Consider the following 21,227-nt stretch of genomic DNA (forward strand, 5'->3'; position numbering starts at 1 on the left):
CGCTAGCGATAAGGGGGGAGACAAAGACGGTGGCTCAGCCATGACTTTCAATTCGAGCATGTGTTCAAAAGATAATTCTCAAAAAAAAAGTTATGCAAATCTGAACACAAGCCTCGGGTTTAAAAAATAATAGAAATTATCATTTAAAAAATAATCAGAAAATCTTAAGAAAGATTGTGGAAAAATTTACATTTAATATTTCAATTAAAAGGGTGAGATCCTGGCTTAGTACTAAAAACAAATTAAAAATTCGGGCCGGGCCGGGCCGGGCCGTTCTAAACAGGTCTCAGACCGAAAAATCCCAATTTTGCGGGTGAGATGGAGCTATACAATAAAGTCTATATTTTGTTTACTATGTGGTATTTATTAGGAATAGGCGAATTAGAGATGGCAGATAAATTTTACAACCGTTTACCAAAAGGCAAAAAAATGGTAGACGTAAGTTCATATAAAATAAACATATTTTTTTGGTTTTTGGTTTTTGGTATATTGCGAATGGGTTTAAAAAAAGTAAATATATCATGCGATATTTCATATATTTACTAAAATTTATGAATGGTCTATTTATAGAAACATAATGAATTTTTTTTTGAGCATATTTGCTAAATGCCTTTGCGAATGGGTTTAAAAAAATAAATATATCATGCGATATTTCATATTTACTAAAATTTATGAATGGTCTATTTATAGAAACATAATGAATTTTTTTTTGAGCATATTTGCTAAATGCCTTGAAATATCATATATTTGAGTTATCAGAGAGTTGCGGGTCCGGATATCCGAAACTGGTCATGAAGTGATTTAAAAATCCGGGTGGTCGGGCCAGATCAGGTGTTGTTTTTTAAATAAATCGAAATTATAGCAATAATCCAGTTTATATTTTTTTTTAAACAGATGGTAGATATTCGTATTTGTTTTTGATTTCTCTTTGAAACTCTTTTTATATAATTATTTTTAATTTAATTTTAGAAATCCGGGGTTGATCGGACATGAATCGAACAACGAAATTCTAGGGGAAAATAAATTGGTATAAGGGTAGGGTATGATAGCATAACTACTTAATGCAGTCCCCCCATTTATGACAGTACGACAATGTGATGGTAAAAGTAACGACGTATCTTCTAGAGGGTGAGGAATAACTTATTCGTTACTCCTCGTTTTAAAAGTAACGAATGGTAGGCCCATTCAAAAGAGAATCAAATATTCGTTTCGAATCAATCTGAATAATTAACCCGTCAATCTGGCAGGTAATTCGATAAACAAAGTAGATCAGCTGCTTGTGAAAGACTTTTCTCAGCTGGAATTAATTTCCTGTCAAAAAAAGATTAAGAAAAACTATGCCTTAAATAGAATGGTTTGATATAAAATAAACAAGCCCAAGAATTACATTTAAATTTATTTTCATTTAATTTTGGCTCAAATTGTGTCAGCTAGCGGAAAATAATTTATGTTAAAAGATCGACAAAAATAAATTATTATGACACCCACAAAAATAAAAGAATTAATAAAATATATTATTATTAAAATAAACAGTTTTATAAGATTTTTATAATAAAACAATATTAAAAAAGTAAGGCTATACCGATATTAAATATTGGATCGTTTTGGAAAACCCGGTTCGGTAACCGATATTTCAGTTTTCAAAAATATCGGATCGAGTATATATTTTAAAAACCCGATCCAATAACCGATATTTCGCGTTTTCGAAAAATATTAAACCGGGCCGATATTATTTTTAAAAACTGATCCGATCCGATAAAGTGTTTTTGGTTATTTTATGATTATGTACATAATCCTATAATTTTTTTTTTATTTTATAAATAATTTTATGATAATAAATTCATGAAGGAAAATTAAATTACAATTTTTTTTTGTTTATATAACAAGAAAAAGATTTTAAAAATACTACTCACGTTACGCTAGAGTCGCTACCGATTTAACCAATTTTTAAAACCTAAGATTTCGGCCAAAAGTAAATTACTCGAGCTAATTGATTTTGCCTGCTGATGGTATAAAGGTTTTGAACTTCTATTGACTAAATTTTGAAGGCTTTTGTAATAATATTTGCTAAAACTTTGATTTACCACCTATTTTAAAAAAACCGGCTAAATTGAGTTGTTGTATAAGTAGTATACATTCACCAATAAACAATGCAAATATTTTAAATTAAAATTATTAACTTTTGAAGAATTAAAAAATTATTAAAACACACTTTATAATTAGTTGATCCTTTTTTTTTCAAAATAGAAAATATTGATAGAAAAACTAAAAATCGATATAAATATCGGATATGCCCTAATTAAAAATTATTATATTTGATGAATTCTGAAATTTCGTAGAAGTGACAATCCATAAAGTATAAAGTGTTTTTAAATTTAACCTCAATTATTATAAACAGTTGTTTATTTTGGGAATTCAACAAAAAATCCATTTCCGTTTTAGGCCTTGTATTTAAAAAACATAATAATAAAAACCGGGTCTGGAGGCATCCTTGGTTAAAAAAAAATTAAAATCGGACTGGACAAAAATGATGGACCGGGGTCATCAGGCTGAGCCTGAAAAGTTCATTTGTAAACCTCTAATTTGTATATTTGCAAAAATAAATGTTTTTAAACTTTTAATTATTTTGATTTAATATTAATAAAACTAGAGGATTCAGTAATTTAAGCCAAAAAATGTTAAGCAAAGCTTCGTGATTTTTTTAATAGCTGTCCATACCTTTCTGCCAACTACGAGCATAACCTTCAGACTTGCATAATAATTTTAGTTAAAATATTGGGCTAGCCAAGCCATTTAACTACAGTAGTAGGATCATTCCTCCTTGGGATCTGGCCAGCTGGTTCTTGACTGTTTTTTTATTTTTAATATTAATTTTATAAATCAAAAAATTATCCTTGTTTTTTTTACATTCTTTTGATAAGGCTGTTGTTCAAAATATCAAAAAAATTAAATTCACAAGCTTTTGAAATTTTGATCAAAATAAATAAGCTATTTTTTTTAAATATGAAAAATGTTTACAAAAATATTATTGTAAGAGGGTTGGGTGGTATCATGCATCTTGTTTTTAAACTTTTTAAAAGGATTTTGAATCCAATATGAATTATTTAAAACTATCTGTATCTTAATCAACTTTGCATTCAGAAAGAAAGATGCTTTAGTAAAAAATTTATATAAATTAATTTTAATAAGTATTAAAATTTAAAATATATTATTTAATATTTAAAATGAAAATATGATGTTGGTTGTCATATAGCAATTTGCTAAATAACTACCATATTTTATTAAATTCACATTCTACAACCTCTCCACTGCAAATTCAACAAGTGGAGAAGTATCCAATATCAAACAATAAATTTTCTTTTTACCCTGAGAACCTATAGGACTCCACATCTGATAGAAAAAGACAAAAATGGCATAACTCTTATACCATTTAAGGAATAAAAATAATTAGCTTGGAATTATATATGTATAGGTATGTTTGCTGCCAACAATTCCCTTCCAAAATACATTATCCAAATGGAGACACGAAAATTTAATAAATACTCCATTTCCATATACATTATTTTTATACAGTTGGTAATGATCACTTTAAGGAATTTTGGATAGAAACCATTAAATTTTTAGGTTGTAAAATCTCAATAAAATCTGGAGATCCAAATAAATGTTTTTCCTTAATATCACTTGTAATATTGATTTGATATATAAAAAATTAAATTAATGTATATATAATTTATTATGTTGACAACTAAAATAACATTTGTTTGGGTTTTTATGTAATAAAATAAACTTAGACATAATATTTGATAAATTGAATTCAAATATTATTCATTTTAATATAAAATGTAATTATATTAAAATGTATCTAAAAATAGATATAGATAACCTGAAAAATATATATACATACTTTTTATAACAATGTATCTAGAGATATCACATTTTTGTATCTAGATTCTTTACCAACTCAACTTCTTATGTTTAATCTTTAAATTTTATTATTGGAGTATATTTATAATAATATATAATGAATCCAAAAAATATTTATTTTTAATTTTCAACTGTTCTTTTAGATATAACGTTTATAAAGAAAGGTTTTAATTAAAATATATATTTGCTAATAAAAATAATTTTAAATTAAATGACCAATGAAATAGATAATTTCAACGAAAATCATGTATTAAATAAAAAAAAATACATTATTTCGATTTAATTTGCTTTGAAAGAACGAATATAAAGCATAACTGGTTATCATATAAACTATTGCATCATATCTTAACTCAATGTATCTTATTGTATAAAATCTTGTTTAAGATGATGAAAATAAAAAATATTAATATATTAAAATAGCTTCTGACTTTTTAATTTATGTTTAAATTGGTCAATAGAATATTTATAAGTACCTATGGATATTTAAATAACGCGGTCATGGTAAAAAATTTATTAATTAGCTTGAATATTTGCGAATTTATAAATTTTGGGAAAAAAATGAATGACAATATTACATCTGACTTGTCAGATTTGACGTATAAAATGAATGAAATTATGTTACATTTTCTACAATTTAACAAAAAAAATCAGAAGATTTTATAGCTAGCCTGCGCCGAGCAGCATTTTTTGAAGATTCAAAGAAATCGATTATAATATATCCAGCCGAATGATCATGGTTGCATAAATAAATGAATGTCGTATGAATTATATTAAGTAATATTGAAATTATCCCATTTATTAAAATATTATATTATAAATAGCCAACTATACGATAAATGGCTGTTCAACAGCGTCTACATGACAGGATTTTCATTGGATGTTAAACCTCTCTCAAAAACCTATGCCTACCCCCCTAAAAAATTCCCCCAGTATTAATTATAACTTTTTAATTATAATATAACACCTGTCAAAAATTTTAAAAGAATAACTTAAATTATTTTATCTTTACTACCATCTATCAAAATTTGTGAATATAAAGGAGTTCATTATGAAGAATTCAATTAAAAACCACCTCATTTACAATGAATGCATTATTATTGCATTATGAGCTTGCTGTGAATCTTAAAACCTTTTCAGAAAATTTTATTTGGATAATAATTTCATGTCTATGATTGTATGCAATATATAGATTTGGTCGATGATCAGCAATATCGTTGTATTATAATAGGTCTATAAAAAAATATTAATATTTACAGAAAAATATTTTAACTTATTTCATCTCAAAGTTTAATAGATAACCCCCAAAAAAATTTATCTAACCCCCCCCCATTAAAGGCGCCTACCCACTACCCCTCTCCCTCCTCGTGAAAAAATGGCTGCATTTAGTTACAACCCCCCCTCCCCTACTCAAGTAGACGCAGGACATCAAGCAAGTGTTTTGAAATAGTAGAGTTATTTTTAAAAAATTTTAATTACACCAGAAAATATCAAACTATCATAATTATCGAATTTAGAATCAAATGGTCAACGGCCTAATCCTATGCCACTTTTCGCTCTCCCAGATTTACGTCAGTGGAATATTCAGGACTTATCCGATATCTTCGGCTTCATGAGAAAGAAGATATTTAGGCAGATTTATACTACTCATCTTTTAGTCCTTTACACCTTTATGAAATATAATGAGGTAAATGGCCCCCTCCTTCCTGTAGCCGATACCTTTTTGCTCGCCTAAAATTATTTGAGCACAAAAATATAATATAAATGTTAATAAATAATATTCACTTAGATTAATTTTAGCCCATCTTAACCCCAAGTCAAGCTTCAATCTTTTAATGATGTAATTAAACAATTTTCTGGTAGGGAACACTCGTTGTTTTTGAATAATAGCTAATATGGATTATACCGTTGAATTAGTTAATCCTCCAGTCCATTTTATTCAAAAATTTATTCTACTGAAAATTCCTCGCGAAGATTATTAAAACATATTACTAAATTATTTGTATCAACGAATCTAACCCATGTTTGCTTGATATGCTTAAATACTTTATTTAAACAAGTGCTATTTCATAATTTTTCCTTGGAATTTAATTTGGAAGATTTATATCTAGTAAGTTGATAGATCAATTTTTTTTATGTTTTTATAGGCATTCATTTGTTCTTTACTTGCTATTGACAGTTGATAACTTATCTCAAGTAATTGAGAATTTCATTATTCCTTCATTTTTATCCCCCCCCCCCTCAGAATACTCAGAAAATTTTTGAGGGTTTTTTTTATCAGAATCGAGTTAATTACTTACAAATCAACCTGAATTAATTATTTCATGTTTCAAATTAGTGAATATTTGAAATCTTGACATATTCGGATCGAACTTTACTTTTTTTAGGCCAAAAATCTGCCTCAAAATTAAAACTATAATATAACTATAAAATTTAAAAATTCTAGTTGTCAGGAAACCCATTTTTTTCAGAACTCTTATACTATATTATATAACTACTGTATATCATGGATTTGTGATCGCTTTTTAATTTGCTATACCTTCAAAACATCTTCTTTGATGTGTAATTAATTTATTTTTAGTAATTTTCACTTTAATTTAAACTGGCCAAATATCCTATAGCCAGATTTTTCACCTAAGCTAAAGGTTAAAAAAATATATACCTTAACATATAAGAAAGCATACATAAATTGGAATTCAATGCTTTGCAGATTTTATTTGTCGTGCACCTGCGAATTTTAAAAATTTTTTAAAAGATTATACCAAGTCTTTAGTTTTGTTAAAATAACATTAGTTATTACCAATGACATATATAATACCTAGACTGACGATTCATTCGTTAAAAGTGTACATCAATTTAAATCAGCTGGAAATGCCATCTTGATTACACTAATCATTATTAAAATAAACGAGAACCTAATTTAATCCTAAATCGGATGCAAACTTTATTAAAGAATTACCGGATCATCGATATAATAAGGAAGCAAGTTATCAATTTAATAGTAGTTTTTAACATGAGAATAATTACTATATGTGTTACCAAAATGGCGGGTCCAGCTGATTTGCTTTTAACGACGTATAAAAATGCATTTTAATGAATGAATCGTCAGCCTAGATATTGTATATATTGGTTTTATTACATATAATAGTTTAAGGAAACTTATCCTTGGAGAAATCCTAGCATATTTTTTCAGAAAAAAATCTTTTATAAAGTCTAAAAATAATTTATTACGTTACAAATGAATATTATTACAATGCAACTTTTTATTTTACTTCATTTTTAATATAATTAAAATTTGTAAACTCGAAATTAAAGATTATATCAAATATTTTGAGTTATTTATATATATAATAAAATTACTTTCAATCTAAATAGTTACTTTTGAAATGTAACTGTATCTACCTGGTAGTGCTAAAAAAAATGCACATGCATGCATAAACCAAAAAAAAAACAAAAAATATTGATTAATTAGGTCAAGTGTTTGTACGAAAATTTTCCTAAAGAAAGTTGTTCAAAAAATAATTAAAGTTTCATTAGCGTTAAAAGCCACACAATTAAGTATTAGGCAAATACTGACTTTTAATTATCTCGAATGGCTTTCATTTATATTTAAATCTACTTTTATATCTCATATGATTTGTCCTCGATATTAATAAAACTATAAATTTTGCGTAGAAAATGCATCTTAATAAATATGTTGTAAATGTTAAATAAATATTTAAAAACAATTTAATGTGACAAATTTTGGTCTCTAAAATTATTTGCGGGCAAAATTGTTGTCAAGCTTTCTAATATCACATCGCATACAAACTCAGCGTCTTTGTGAGAGAAAAGAGTTGGAAAAATATGCTTATTTATACCCCTCCCTTCCCACATTTTTACTCTTCATCTCCTTAAGAATATATTCCATCTCCGTTCAAGCACACTTCATATAGTAGATTAACCCTAGGATTAATCTGCTGGGTATAACCTGTTAACTAATATCGGTAAAATCTTACTTGATTATATGGATACGAAAAATAATATAAGCACATTCGTTTTTTGTTTGACAGAAAACAATTCTTTTAATCTTTATTAATGGGAAAATTTTTGTAATAATTAATTAAGTAACTTTATTTACCCTCCCAAAAAAATAATTAAATAAAAACATTAGTGAGTTTTAAAATAAAAAATGATGATTATAATAAAGATATTCTAACAATAAAAACACTGACATAATTCCCGATAAAATTATCTTAAAAAACAAAATAATATAAATTTTTTAATCCATACTTTAATTATTTCTTCCTTTTTTACTTTGTGGTATTATTTAGGATTGGATTTTTATATGTTAAATTGCGTACAGGCGTTTTACAATTTTTGGCTGCCAGATATTGTTTCTCGTAACATGATGGATGAATTTTGAAACCAAACAACTTTGAAACAAATTTATTGATCGCTTTTTTTGGTCTAAACTCTGGGTTAACCAGAAAAAGCATGTGAGGAAAGCCTGTCCCGAAATATGCACCGTCAATGTGTAGATACCGCCCAGAACGCGGATTATAAACATCCATACATTTTGGGCAATACAATTTTACCATATCTTCCCCGGGCACGTCCGACATGCCAATCGGAAGCATATGTTGAGATTCACAGAAGACCCTTGGACAAAACCCAAAATCGCCTTGCTGATATTTTTCGAGCATCTGAGAGATTCCATTGTTTGTCAATATGTATCTAGCGTGGATCAGTCCGTACAACGTTTCCGTCGCCTGTTCCAGGGTGTCATTTCCTATTTGTGATAGGGAACCCTGGGTATCGTCCGCCTCCAAATCTAATATCATATCGAGAGCAGGGCCATAGTGAACCACTTGGTCGCTCAATCCCGTTAGATTAAATTTATCTTGAATGTATTCTTCCTCGACTTCGCAGAAAAATTCGTTTCCACGTAAACCACAGAACCAAGAAATCCAGGATACTTCTTCAGAACTACTCATTGGATAATTTCACTCTCCCTATTATATTTAAAAAAAAAATTATGTAAGAAACACGTTTTAATTTTTTAATTAAAACGTTTACTGACGTAACATTTAAAAAAAAAAAAATACATTCGCTATCATTTGTTTATTTTTTTCTTCTTCCAGTAATATTATTTGATTCGCTGGAAATTGGAATTTATTCTATTGTGGATAGCCAGCCAATAAAATTAGCAGATAAAATTTATCACTGAATTTTCTGAAATTTATGGTGTTTAAGAGCAAATCTGTCACTGATTTTAGTAATGCATCTTGGACATGCGCACATGATAATATTACTTACTAAATTCAGTTAGAATATTTTGTAGACGAATTACATTGAGCTGGTTAGTATGTTGTAGTGCATAATGATTTATTATATTTTCATGTAAGAAAAAAAATATATATACATAATATGGAAATTTGATTATAGTTGTTTGTAGACTTTCAATCTAATTTGGGTATCGCTATTTATTATTTTTAACGTTTAATTGTTTTTAATTAAATCTATAAGTATTGAAAATTAAAATATTATATGAAACGGTAATCAATAAATTAATTTAATCATCGTTAACATAATTCTGCTAAACACCAGTGTCTTAAATACGATTTTTATGTAGGGGAAAGGTGGGACACAGTGTTTTTAAGAGATTTTTTAAACCCTCTTTTACTGTCTATAGTCCTAAATAGCAACTATGTCTAATCAGTAGCTTCAGGGGGATGTAAAAATCTAGTATAAATAATTTTATTAGTACTACTCTATATCAATAATTTTATTAAAATACTTACAAAGTCACTGTCATTAAATCGAGCCTTATATCCAATTACGATTTTTTCAGTGAAATATTTATATCAATTATCCCAGGAATTTTTATCTTGTATTTTATTATACGCAATACTTACGATCCTCTCAAATATTTGATTAGCCGGCGGTGTCAAGAGGAGGTCTTAGCAAGATAGGAATGGAAGTCAACTTTTTTACAAAATATTTGTTCCATCTTGTATTTTATACTTTATTGCATATGTAAATAAATGTACGATCATATGGTTAATGGTTATCATATTTCGGAGAAGAATAACCATAGCGCTGATGACAAAATCTCACACTTCATGTCTGGTACAAAATGTTTCAGAAATTGACAACATTTTGGTGGCAGTATTTTTTACTTTAAGCTTTTGGTATATAACATTTTCGATAACAATTTTAAACGAACCATCAGAAAAAAAAACAGTTTATAAAATCTTTGGAAAAGTATTCCCTGGCTTCAAATCAGTAACTTAAACAGGTAGAATAACTATTACGTCGAATACTAACCTATCTTGACTAAAACCGTCAATAAATATTAAAAGTTATATCTAAATCGTCTATGGCTTGGGTCATGTTTCGAGGTCTTTTTTTACAAAAATTATCCGTCTTTCTTTTTGCTAATGAAGAGGAGGAACCTATTTCTAGGTTTTCTTTATCTTCCTTCAACCATTTTATTTTCTTATGAAGTCCCATGTTTCATCTTTAAACTATGAACAATATTACTATTATAAATATTTATTTAGTATTTACACTTTATGGTAGTATATACTTTGACAGGCATGAAATTGGAACTATTACTATAAATGGGTTAAATTTAAAATAATATATTTTCAAATGGGATAATTAATAAAAAAACTTATTATTCAAAACAAAGAAAAATTTTTTTTAATGGTTATACTTTGAAGAAGAAGAAAAAAAGTGTATGCCTATTGACAGGCTCACATACTGAAATTATAAATAGAATTATTCCAAATGATTCGTTAAAAAATTTAGAAACATTTTTCCCAAATAAGATTAAATAGTTTGTAAAAAAATTATCTATTTTTTTTAAATATTCGCATCAAACGAAAATATTTAATAAATCTTAAACGTGAAGGTTCAAAAATTTGAGGCAGAATGAATAAATGATATTAGACCATTCATTTTTTTCTCCCCAATACAGTCTAAATCGTTTATTTGAATATCGCTTAATTGCAAACACTTTTAAATGCCAAAAAATCCCGCGATTTTGATAAAAAATTACTATGGCATAATGTTAAATTGCATTTATAATTGCGAATCGGTTATTTGCGAAATTTCGGATAATTGAGAAATTTCGGTTAATTACGAAATTTTTATTTCCCATTTATATGACATTAACGTTAATTTAATCGGAATAAGTGAAAAAAAATTTTAGAAAAAAATAATTCGCCATTTTTTTTTACATGAACTGCGCTTTAAAATTTTTTTTTTTAATATACAAAAATCGTAATTTATATATTACGATCAATGTTAAAATTGTTTTTAGAATAAAATATCATTTCAAACAGTAACCTTAACCTCTCTGGGGTATCCTAGTGAATTGTGATGTATGCTTGGAAACAGAAGGTCCCAGGTTCAATCCTAGTAAGGAACGTAAAATTTTTCAAGTTTTTCTTCGATGACTGATGTGTAAAGACATATGGTTAGATAAATTTCGGAGATTAGAGATGACACTCCGGTCACCGACAGACTTGAACAGCCGGGTGCTAGAAAACTTGTCCAATAAACTAAATAAAAGATACAAACAAAAGTATAAATATGAAAGCTAGGGCGTTCTCTCCAAGTGATGTGCAGGTAGTAAAGGAGGCAAATCATTGAAATATCATAAAATGCTTTATTGAAGCTATTTTTTTGATAAGCCTATGGCATTTGATTGGGAATCGTAGGATAATATAACACTAACTCACAATGAAAAAGATGAATTTGACGCTTTATTTGTAGAATATGCGTTGCAATTATGATGTTAGGTGCTAAGGAAAATTGCATGATTAGGACATTTGTAATCAAATAAAATTAGAAATTGAAAGGTTTAATTTTTTTCTCCTTTTTTCCGGTCATGGGTTACTTTATTTATATATATGATAGCCAAAGAAGCTTACCACCAGATTTCTTTGACTCATTCAATGATGAAAATACTTATCTATAGAGTTCTATATCTGCTTGAATATTATATTTATTTTAATTAAAAAAAAAATTTTATTTTTAAACATTCCAATTCCACAACCATCTAACCCCAAATTTAAATACATATCATTCAAAAATATAGATTTTTAGTTAGTTTGTATTATATTTTTTAAAATATAAATTTTTATTTAAACATTACTCAATTTTACACCCTAATACTCATGAATCTTGATACAAAAAAATTAAATTTTTAAATTATATAATATATAAAAATCTTTTTTAAATAACATTTTTAGAATTTTAGAAATAGGTCTTTCATTCATATATATCCCCCCCCCTTCTCCTTTTTTTAGGGTATGTCAAGCATTTGTAATGCCTGCCATAGAAATATAATCTTGACCTAAGCTATTTGTTTTTATAAACATGGGCCCATTTTAAAACCATGTATAAACTCTGGTAAACCCCCTTCAAATGAAATTTTGTACAACAAAATTGAAACAGCCCCCCCCCCCATTATAACCCAAATTTTTATTCTGATTTTTATGATAATTTTTTAAAGTGGGAAAAGCCACCAACCTTAATCCACCTACCCCTTAAATCATGGTCTTTAATTTCTAATTTTTTAACAACAGTTATTATGGAAGTTAATTCAAATTTAAATTCCCTTAAAGATTGGGAGAATCTTTTAACCTTTCCTTTTAAAGTCTTAATTAAGCCTACAGATAAAAATAAAAAAACTATTTTGCATGAATATATAAAATATAAAATAGACCATTTTTATGACTTAGAAATGGAAAATTACGTTCCTGATCTAAGGGCTACATCTGATTTTGCCCATAAATGTAAAAATATCTCAAAAAAAATAGACCAATGGGACGTATGTGGAGATCTTAAATTAGCTTCATCTAATGATAAATTGGTTCCATTTGATTAACATACTTTCACTTTATTAAAAGAATTGCACCCTCATGCTTTTCCTGAAGATCTTCCCATCCCTATAAAATCTAATTTAATCGAAATAGGTAAGGAAGAACTAATTAAAAAAGTTTTATCTTTTAATAAAAACTCTGCAGGAGGGAATTGATGGTATTCGCCCCTCTTATTTCCAATTTTTAATTAACCCTAAAAATCCTTATGAAGATTCATTTGTAAATTCATTGGTAATAATTAGTGAAAATATATTGAACAATTACCTAGTCAAGTTTACCAAATTCTTTTTGGCGCAAGATTAATTGCCTTTTCTCAGCCTGATAGTAGAGTTCGGCAAATTGCAATAGGGTCTTTTTTAGGAGACTATTAGCTAAGATAATTGTGAGCGCATCAAACCTAATGCTTCAAAAATGTTCCAAACATATCAACTAGACTTTGGTACTAAAGGGGGATACGAAATAGCCGCTCACTCTCTTCGCAGATATATCGAGGATCCTCCTCCAGACGCCGTAGTCTGTAAGCTTAATTTTAAAAATGAGTTTAATTCTTAATCCAGAAAAGGATTTTTGAACATTTTTTATGAAAAATTCCCAGTTTATGCAAGATTTATTGAACAGTCTTATGGCTGTAGAACCCCTCTCAAATTCCGGGAATATACAATTCCATCTGACGAAGGTATCCAACAAGGTGGGCCCTCTGATCTTTATTTTATGTCTACATAACCTAATTCATTGTCTAAAATCCTTTTTAATTTGAGATGCAGAGAGAGTTTTTAATTTTTTAAATAATCACCTTCAATCACTATTCCCCAAACTATCGATCTTAAAAAAATTACCTATCCATCAAGCATACTTCTTTCTCAAAAACGCCCTTTTATTACCACAAATCCAGTATTGTTTAAAAACTTCTAGTGCCTTCTCTTTTGAAATTCTTTTAAAAGAATATAAACAAAAGATACTATAAATGATGACAGAGTTATTAAACATCAAACTCGATTCTAAGTCTAACTCATGGCTTCAAGAAACTCCCTTGTAAATCCGGAGGACTAGGCCTAAGATCGGCATTAAGTAGAGCCCTTGTTTCCTTCATCTCATCAACCTTATCAGAAAAAAATATTACCTCGCAAATTATTACCATTGATAATGATAATTTATTAGATGAAACGTTGTTAGAACATTAATGTATTACCAAATCCCCGCCAGATTCAACGAAACAAAAAGATATGGATCAAGGATTGGAATCTCGTTCCTTAGCTTACCCCAACTTGAGCGATTATCACCAATATAAATCCCTCCTAAGATCTCTTAATTTCAACAACTCTGGCCATGGATGGTTAGATTCATATCCCAGTAATTTAAATAACCAGCTAATAGATAACGACGCTTTTCGTTATGCAATCAATTTACGCTTGGGCGTACCTTTCCTAAACCATTATACTTGCAATAAATGCAATCAATCGGCAGTCGCGTGGGAGACACGCTCTCCACTGTAAATTTATATAAAAAATCAGCTGACATGATAAAGTAAATACAATAATAGCTTCTTTTTTAAATAAAGCCAATTTGTATTTTAGAACCTACATCCTTTTCAGATAAAAAACGCCCTGACGGCAAAACCGTCGTACCTTTTTCATGGGAAAACCAATGTGGGATTTTACCTGCATTGATCCCATGGCTCCATCTAATAATTCCCATGATCCCCTTAACAGGCCGAATATCTAAAAAATATAAAATACTCACACCTAATGTGTGATAACCACTTTGTTCCAATAGCAGACATGCGGCTTTAGATCTATTCAAAACAATATCCAAATCGATAAAAAAAGATACCTTTCTCCATTTTACAAACTCAAGCAGAAAATCGCCGTATCTATAATTAGATCTAATTATCAAATATTTAAAACATCATGGCCCGACCTCGCCATTTGATATTTCTCTTTTTTTTAATGTTTTTTTTTCTTTTTATAAAAATATACATTTGTATTTTTTTTTAACTTAAATTGATATATGACATATTTTATTATATTCTCAATAATTTAATGTTAATATTTAAATAATTATATTTTATCATATTTGTATATGAATTTTAATATAAAATTGAATTTTTATATTAAGTATTAAATTATGTTTTAAGAATGTTTTTGATTTAATTTTTATATATTTTATATTCTGTTTCAGTTTTAGAATATATAGAGAGGAATTCTCTAAACATATGCCTTACTCTAAATAAAGCTAAATCTGAAATATGCTTTTTAAATTCAAATACTCTCGAAGTCCAAGGGTTTAAAATCATTTAAAAAAGTGAAATTAATCTTCTAGGTTCACCTTTAAGCAGTTTTTCAAACTGTGAGGTGTTCGTGGAAAAATTTTTCGAAAGCTTATTAGAAATTAATTTTTTCAGAAATTCCTACACACTAGAGCTTTTTTCTTTTAAAAAAATATTTATTTATACCTAAGATTTTACTTTTTTTAAGATTTTCTTCCTTTTTTTTTAAATAATGAAATATTAATCGTGTTAATGAATTTTTTAGAAGTTTATTAGAAAAAATTTTAAATATTAAATTGGAAGATTTTAATTGGGGTTTCTCACAATTACCCTCGAAAATGGGTGGTTTCAGATTTATAACCATTAAATCTTATATCTCTTTCCCCATTTTTGGCATCGCGTTTGATGAATAACGCCAAGATAACTTCTTTTACTCTCCTAAGATAACCTTTCAAATTCAGCCTTGACAGTTTGGGTATCTTTAGCTCCACCTTAGGCTGTTTTACCCACAATCTTAACACACCAATCTATTTTTGAACCTTTAATTAAAAATTTTTTTAAAATAATCTCATCAAACCCCCCTTTGGAGTATATTCAACTATTACAGAATTCTGACTGTACTAGTGGTTATGAATGGTTGGAGGCATTACCAAGTCGTAACTTAGGTAACCTCTTATCGGATGAACAATTAAGAGTTGCCATAGGCCATCGACTTGGATCTAACATAGTTCAACCACATACATGCATCAAATGTAAAATATTAGATGACTTCAAAGGAAGATATGGTCTAAATTGTATATATAGTCAAGGCGGCAGGCATGCAATTAATTTAGCTATTAGCTGTTCTCTTCCAAACATCCTGGAGCCTGCAAATTTATCATTAGATGATGGCTTAAGACCAGATGGCTTAACTTCCGTGCCTTGGTCTTTAGGGAAATCCTTAATTTGTTCATCCGTATCTTCTTTTTCAAAAAATTTAAATTGATATAGCCGAGAAGAAAAAAAACAACGAATTATTCCAAATTAACAAATTATATTTTTATACCGATCGTTATCTCTTCCCTTGGACATATGCCAAGCGGAACTTTAAAATTCTTATAAAATATAGGTGATAAGAGCCTTTACATCAGAACCTAAAGAACACTATTTTTTAAAACAAAATCTACAAATAACTATTTTAAAATATAACTATTCATGATTTTTTGGAACTTGTAGTCCCACCTCCGTTTTTATAAAATAATGTTTTTATTTTATTTTATTAGTGTTGTTAAACGGCTCGTTTTGAGCCGATTTTTAAAACGGCTAACAATATTTTAGCTGAAAATATTGCCTAGTCTCGAATTTTGCTAATAGATGTCTAACCTTTGTTCTTCTACAAACAAAATATTCAGGCTTGCGTAATAGTATTCTGAATAAAATATTGAGTTAGCCGTTAATTCGCTCAAAACGAGCCATTAACAACACTATATTTTATAATTGAATTGACTTATTGAAAATTATGTTAAAATTAAAAGGATTTTTTTTAAATTAAAATAATATAATATAAAAATTTATCTTATTTTTAATAGAAGGTTATGAAATCTCTGAGAATGATGAAGAGAATCTAGGATCGATAATGATTATTTTAAGAACTTTTATTCATTTTAATTTTCAGCATATTTAAAGTGTAGATATACTTCTTTTTAAATTTTATTGATAGTAAATTATATTTAATATAAAAATAAATGTAAGGGAAAATATTATAAATAATAATTTATAGAATATTTTAGAATTCAATCATTTTTATTATATAAAACACTTTTCAAAAATATTATATTTAAAAGTCTAAATAATATTTCCTCCGTTAGATGGCCTCTTTATACATTATAATTTTATTAAAATTTTTATGTACTAAATCAACTAATAAATAACAAGAGTAATATATAATATCTAATGCACAATTATAAACATTGTTGTTATATTATTGTCAAATAACATTTAAATGTTTTGTTATATTATTTTCAATTGATATTTAAACGTGTTTATATTTTACTAACTGAGATGGTTAATTTCATATTATATTACTGTTTTTATCAATTGATTTTAAAAGTTTATATTTTTTTACTATCTGAGACGATGTTTTGCCATATAAAAAAGATATAATCGAATTTAAAAAATAGCTTTTTTTTTGACTACATACTAGAGAATTAAGAATGCGGATACAATATTTATTCCTTTTAAAAATAAAAATTCTCGTTCAACTTGATTAATTTTATCATTTCAATTTTAACCTTTCCCGATCAATACTACATTATCCAAAGCGAATTCCTACAAACATGATAATTTTGTACATTATATTATAATATAAACAAAGTTTGCTAGAGTACCCGTAACTAGGAATTTCCGTCATTTCTTCTAAAAAAACGTTTAACAAAATAGTGAATTATTTTGTAATAATTTTCTTTTAAAGAATTCCAATTAGGGTCCATTTCACTATCAAATTTTAATTTCGTATCAACCAAAAACTTATGTAAAGCGTTAAATGGATCCTTGAAGATTTTTCGAGGACCAAATTAAATTTTGATATAAAAGTCGAATGAATTTTCATCTCATTCATATACCATTTACATAGTTAACACAATTCTTAGTATCTACATTACATTGGTATTTACTGATGGAAGATGCTTATCAAATGCATCTTTTATTAGTATTTGATAAATTAAAAGGGCCTATATAAATATAATTTTTATTTATGGAATAAAAACCAGGGGTTTCGACTGAATAGTGAGTGAATGGAAACTTTCGAGTTAAGAGTTGTATAAGAAAAGTAAAATAATACTTCATTAACCAAAAGTCTCATAAATGATACGGAATGCTTCCAAATGACCAGTATATCTTTTGTCTAATAGAGTCTTAAGAGCATCTCCTGTGTATTTACAGAATATTTTAAAACGCCCAAAGAAATTGGAAAAATTGTTGGCTAAATTAAAAACAATATTTGTAGAAATATTTGTATAACAATTTATAACAACAAGATGCAACTTGTGATTGAAACATGTATATAATGGTACCTTTTATTAATTTACTCCTCCATTTAGCAGACAGGATGTATTCTCACCAGGGTTTTACAAAAATCTTCAAATTTTTATTTGAAGATTTTTTTGCCCAAAATTTTGAGGAAAAAATCTTTGAAGATCAATTTTTTGAAGATTTTTTCGCCCAAAATTTTGAGGAAAAATCTTTGAAGATCAATTTTTTGCGAAGATTTTTTTGCTAAAAAATATTTTGAGCTTGCTCAAAGAAGATTTTTGAGCAAAATAAAAAATATTTTTTGTAAAAAAATCTTCTATAATTTTGAGAAAATATTTTGAGAATTTTATAATAAAATAAAATCTTTTGTAAGGAAATCTTTATTAAAATATTTTTGAAATTTTGATCTTAAAATTTTTTGGTAAATTCTTTAAAAATAAAATTTTTGATATATATTTTTTTTTATTTTATTATGTTAATGAAAATATTTTTTTTGAATAGGTTGTAAATGTGAGAATTGGTCATAATACCGACTGCATTTTTTTTAATATTTGGAATAAGTAATAATGATTATTTTAAAAATGTAATGTCATAATTTTAATGTTTTATATTTAATGTAAACTATAAAAGTGACAATTGTCATAATACTCATCTCAGAACCTTTAAAAATAATTATAATTAAAAAAGGCTAGTTGAGCATGTTTTGAGATGGTTTCAGTGATTGTAAAGCATATAAAGGTGACAATTGTCATAATACTTATTTCACATATGTTTTAATTGGAAATAGAGAAAAATGATTATTTCAAACATGAATTAATATAATGTGTAAACTATAAAAGTGACAATTGTCATAATATTCATAACAGAACCTATAAAAATAATTTTATTTTTAGGTATTAAATAGGCGAGAAAAAATTTTTTGAGCATGTTTCGAGATGGTTTTAATGATTGTAAAAATTGTCACAATCGTTATTTTTGAACTTTTTTAAAGCAAGTAGATAAAAATTTATTAAATATAAAATTAAATGTGGATGTACCATAGAGCAGTGACAATTGTCATAATCGTTATTTTTGAACTTTTTTGAATTTTTTTGAAGCAACAGAGTAAAATAATAAATTGTAAACATGTTAAATTGAAATTTAAATGTGGATGTACCATAGAAAAGTGACAATTGTCATAATCGTTATTTTTAATCTTTTTTGAATTTTTTTGAAGCAAAAGGGTAAAATTATATATTGTAAACATGTTAAATAAAAATTTCAGTGAAGATGTACCATAGAAATGTGACAATTATCATAATTGTTTTCTTTGAACTTTTTTAAATTTTTTTAAAGCAAATAGGTAAAAATATATATTGTAAACCTGTTAAATTTAAATTTCAGTGAATATGTACCATAGAAAAGTGACAATTGTCATAATCGTTATTTTTAATCTTTTTTGATTTTTTTTGAAGAAATTATATATTGTAAACTTATTAAATTAAAATTTCACTGAAGATCTACCATAGAAAAGTAAAATTGTCTTAATCGTCATTTTTAATCTTTTTTAAATTTTTTTGAACTTACAGGGTAAAATAATAAATTGTAAACTTGTTAAATTTAAATGTGGATGTACCATAGATAAGTGACAATTGTCATAATGGCCATTTTTAATCTTTTTGGAATTTTTTTGAAGCAAAAGGGTAAAATAATAAATTATAAACATGATAAATTAAAATTTAAATGAGGATGTACTATAGAAATGTGACAATTGTCATGTTTATTTTAATCTTTTTTGAATTTTTTTTAAGCAAATAGGTAAAATTATATATTGTAAACATGTTAAATTAAAATTTCAGTGGAGATCTACCATAGAAAAGTGACAATTGTCATAATCGTTATTTTTAATCTTTTTTGAATTATTTTGAAGCAAAAATATAAAATTATATATTGTAAACATGTTAAATTAAAATTGAAATGAGGATGTACCATAGAAAAATGACAATTGTCATAATCATTATGATCATTTTAGAATTTATTTGCTGAAACGAGCAGGTTTTTAGCTGAAGCCCGTCCATGGGCGGCCTAGCTTAATAATTTTAAAAAGTGCGAGCGAATCGGTTACAAAATTTTAACAATTAGCGGGCTAAAAAATTTTAACTTTAGTTTATTATTTAAAATCTATTAGGTAAACATTAAAAAGAATCTATGAATATAATTCCCAGGAAATAAAATTCCCATTTTTTAAGATATTAAAAATTACAAAATTAGTAAAATAGTCACTATCTCCAGGTCTCTTAAATCCTTCTACATCTACATGTTGGTACCAATTAACATTATATTGTTTATTATATATAATCTTTTAGATTTTTCCTCACAGGAAGAACCATCTTATTCTCAAAATATTTCAAATTCAGTTTTATTTGGTATAACAAATAATTCTTAACCCAATCAAATAAATTTTTCTACAATAAACTCTGATACCTATCATAAACCACAAAAGAAATATAGCAATTGGAGTCAGGAAAAAATTGCAATAGCCATAAACAGAATAAGAGGCCATCCGTCAAACTCGCTCCTTCAAGGGGGAAAACGTATCGGTTTTGGGTACCATTACAGCAATGAAAATTAAAAAAAATTTGAATTCAATTTTATAAAAAAAAATTATATAATACTTTTTTTCAATCTGGTGCCGCCTCGCTGGCACCAGCAAATTTCATTTTTTTGAGATTTTTATTTTCTTTAATTCATAAGGCAAAACATTAAATAAAAATAAATAAAGGAGGGAGAGAGAGAGACAATGGGAAAAACGAAAAGAAAAGAAAATGCATTTTTTATATCTTCATTTAACATTTGATTTTTTATAAATATAAATAAAAAAAACATTAAATAAATGTATCCCATCCAAATTTATAAATGGGGGTTTTATTTGGCCTCAATAAAACAATTATTTTATTCATTTTTTTTATTTTATATAACATTAATTCCTGATTTTTTATTTCAAAATATAATAAACAAGTGAAAATAAAAATAAAAGGAAAAAACAAGAAAGTTAAAATTAAAAATTACAAAAATTTTTTTTTATATATAATGCAAAATAAAAAAATCTCAAAGATATTCTAAAGGAGCATTTTTTAATCGATTCTTCTGAAAATTTAGCGACGTGCAGCATGTGT

General features: G+C 26.8%; 1 protein-coding gene across 1 annotated transcript; it reads right to left on the minus strand.

Annotated features, from left to right (window-relative positions):
* Positions 1 to 8,213: 8,213 nt before the first annotated feature.
* Positions 8,214 to 8,897, minus strand: LOC135931857 (casein kinase II subunit beta-like). The gene has a single exon (XM_065469163.1). It carries the CDS (start codon positions 8,895 to 8,897, stop codon positions 8,214 to 8,216), a length of 684 nt encoding a protein of 227 aa, XP_065325235.1.
* Between the last annotated feature and the right edge of the window lie 12,330 nt (positions 8,898 to 21,227).

This window comes from Gordionus sp. m RMFG-2023, chromosome 1 (assembly GCF_954871325.1).
Source record: "Gordionus sp. m RMFG-2023 chromosome 1, tfGorSpeb1-WG-v2, whole genome shotgun sequence".
In the NCBI taxonomy this organism is placed as follows: Eukaryota; Metazoa; Nematomorpha; class Gordioida; order Chordodea; family Parachordodidae; genus Gordionus; species Gordionus sp. m RMFG-2023.

Bases quoted from the DNA above. Each gene is read 5' to 3' on its own strand.
- LOC135931857 (XM_065469163.1), bottom strand. From the start codon at position 8,897: ATGAGTAGTTCTGAAGAAGTATCCTGGATTTCTTGGTTCTGTGGTTTA.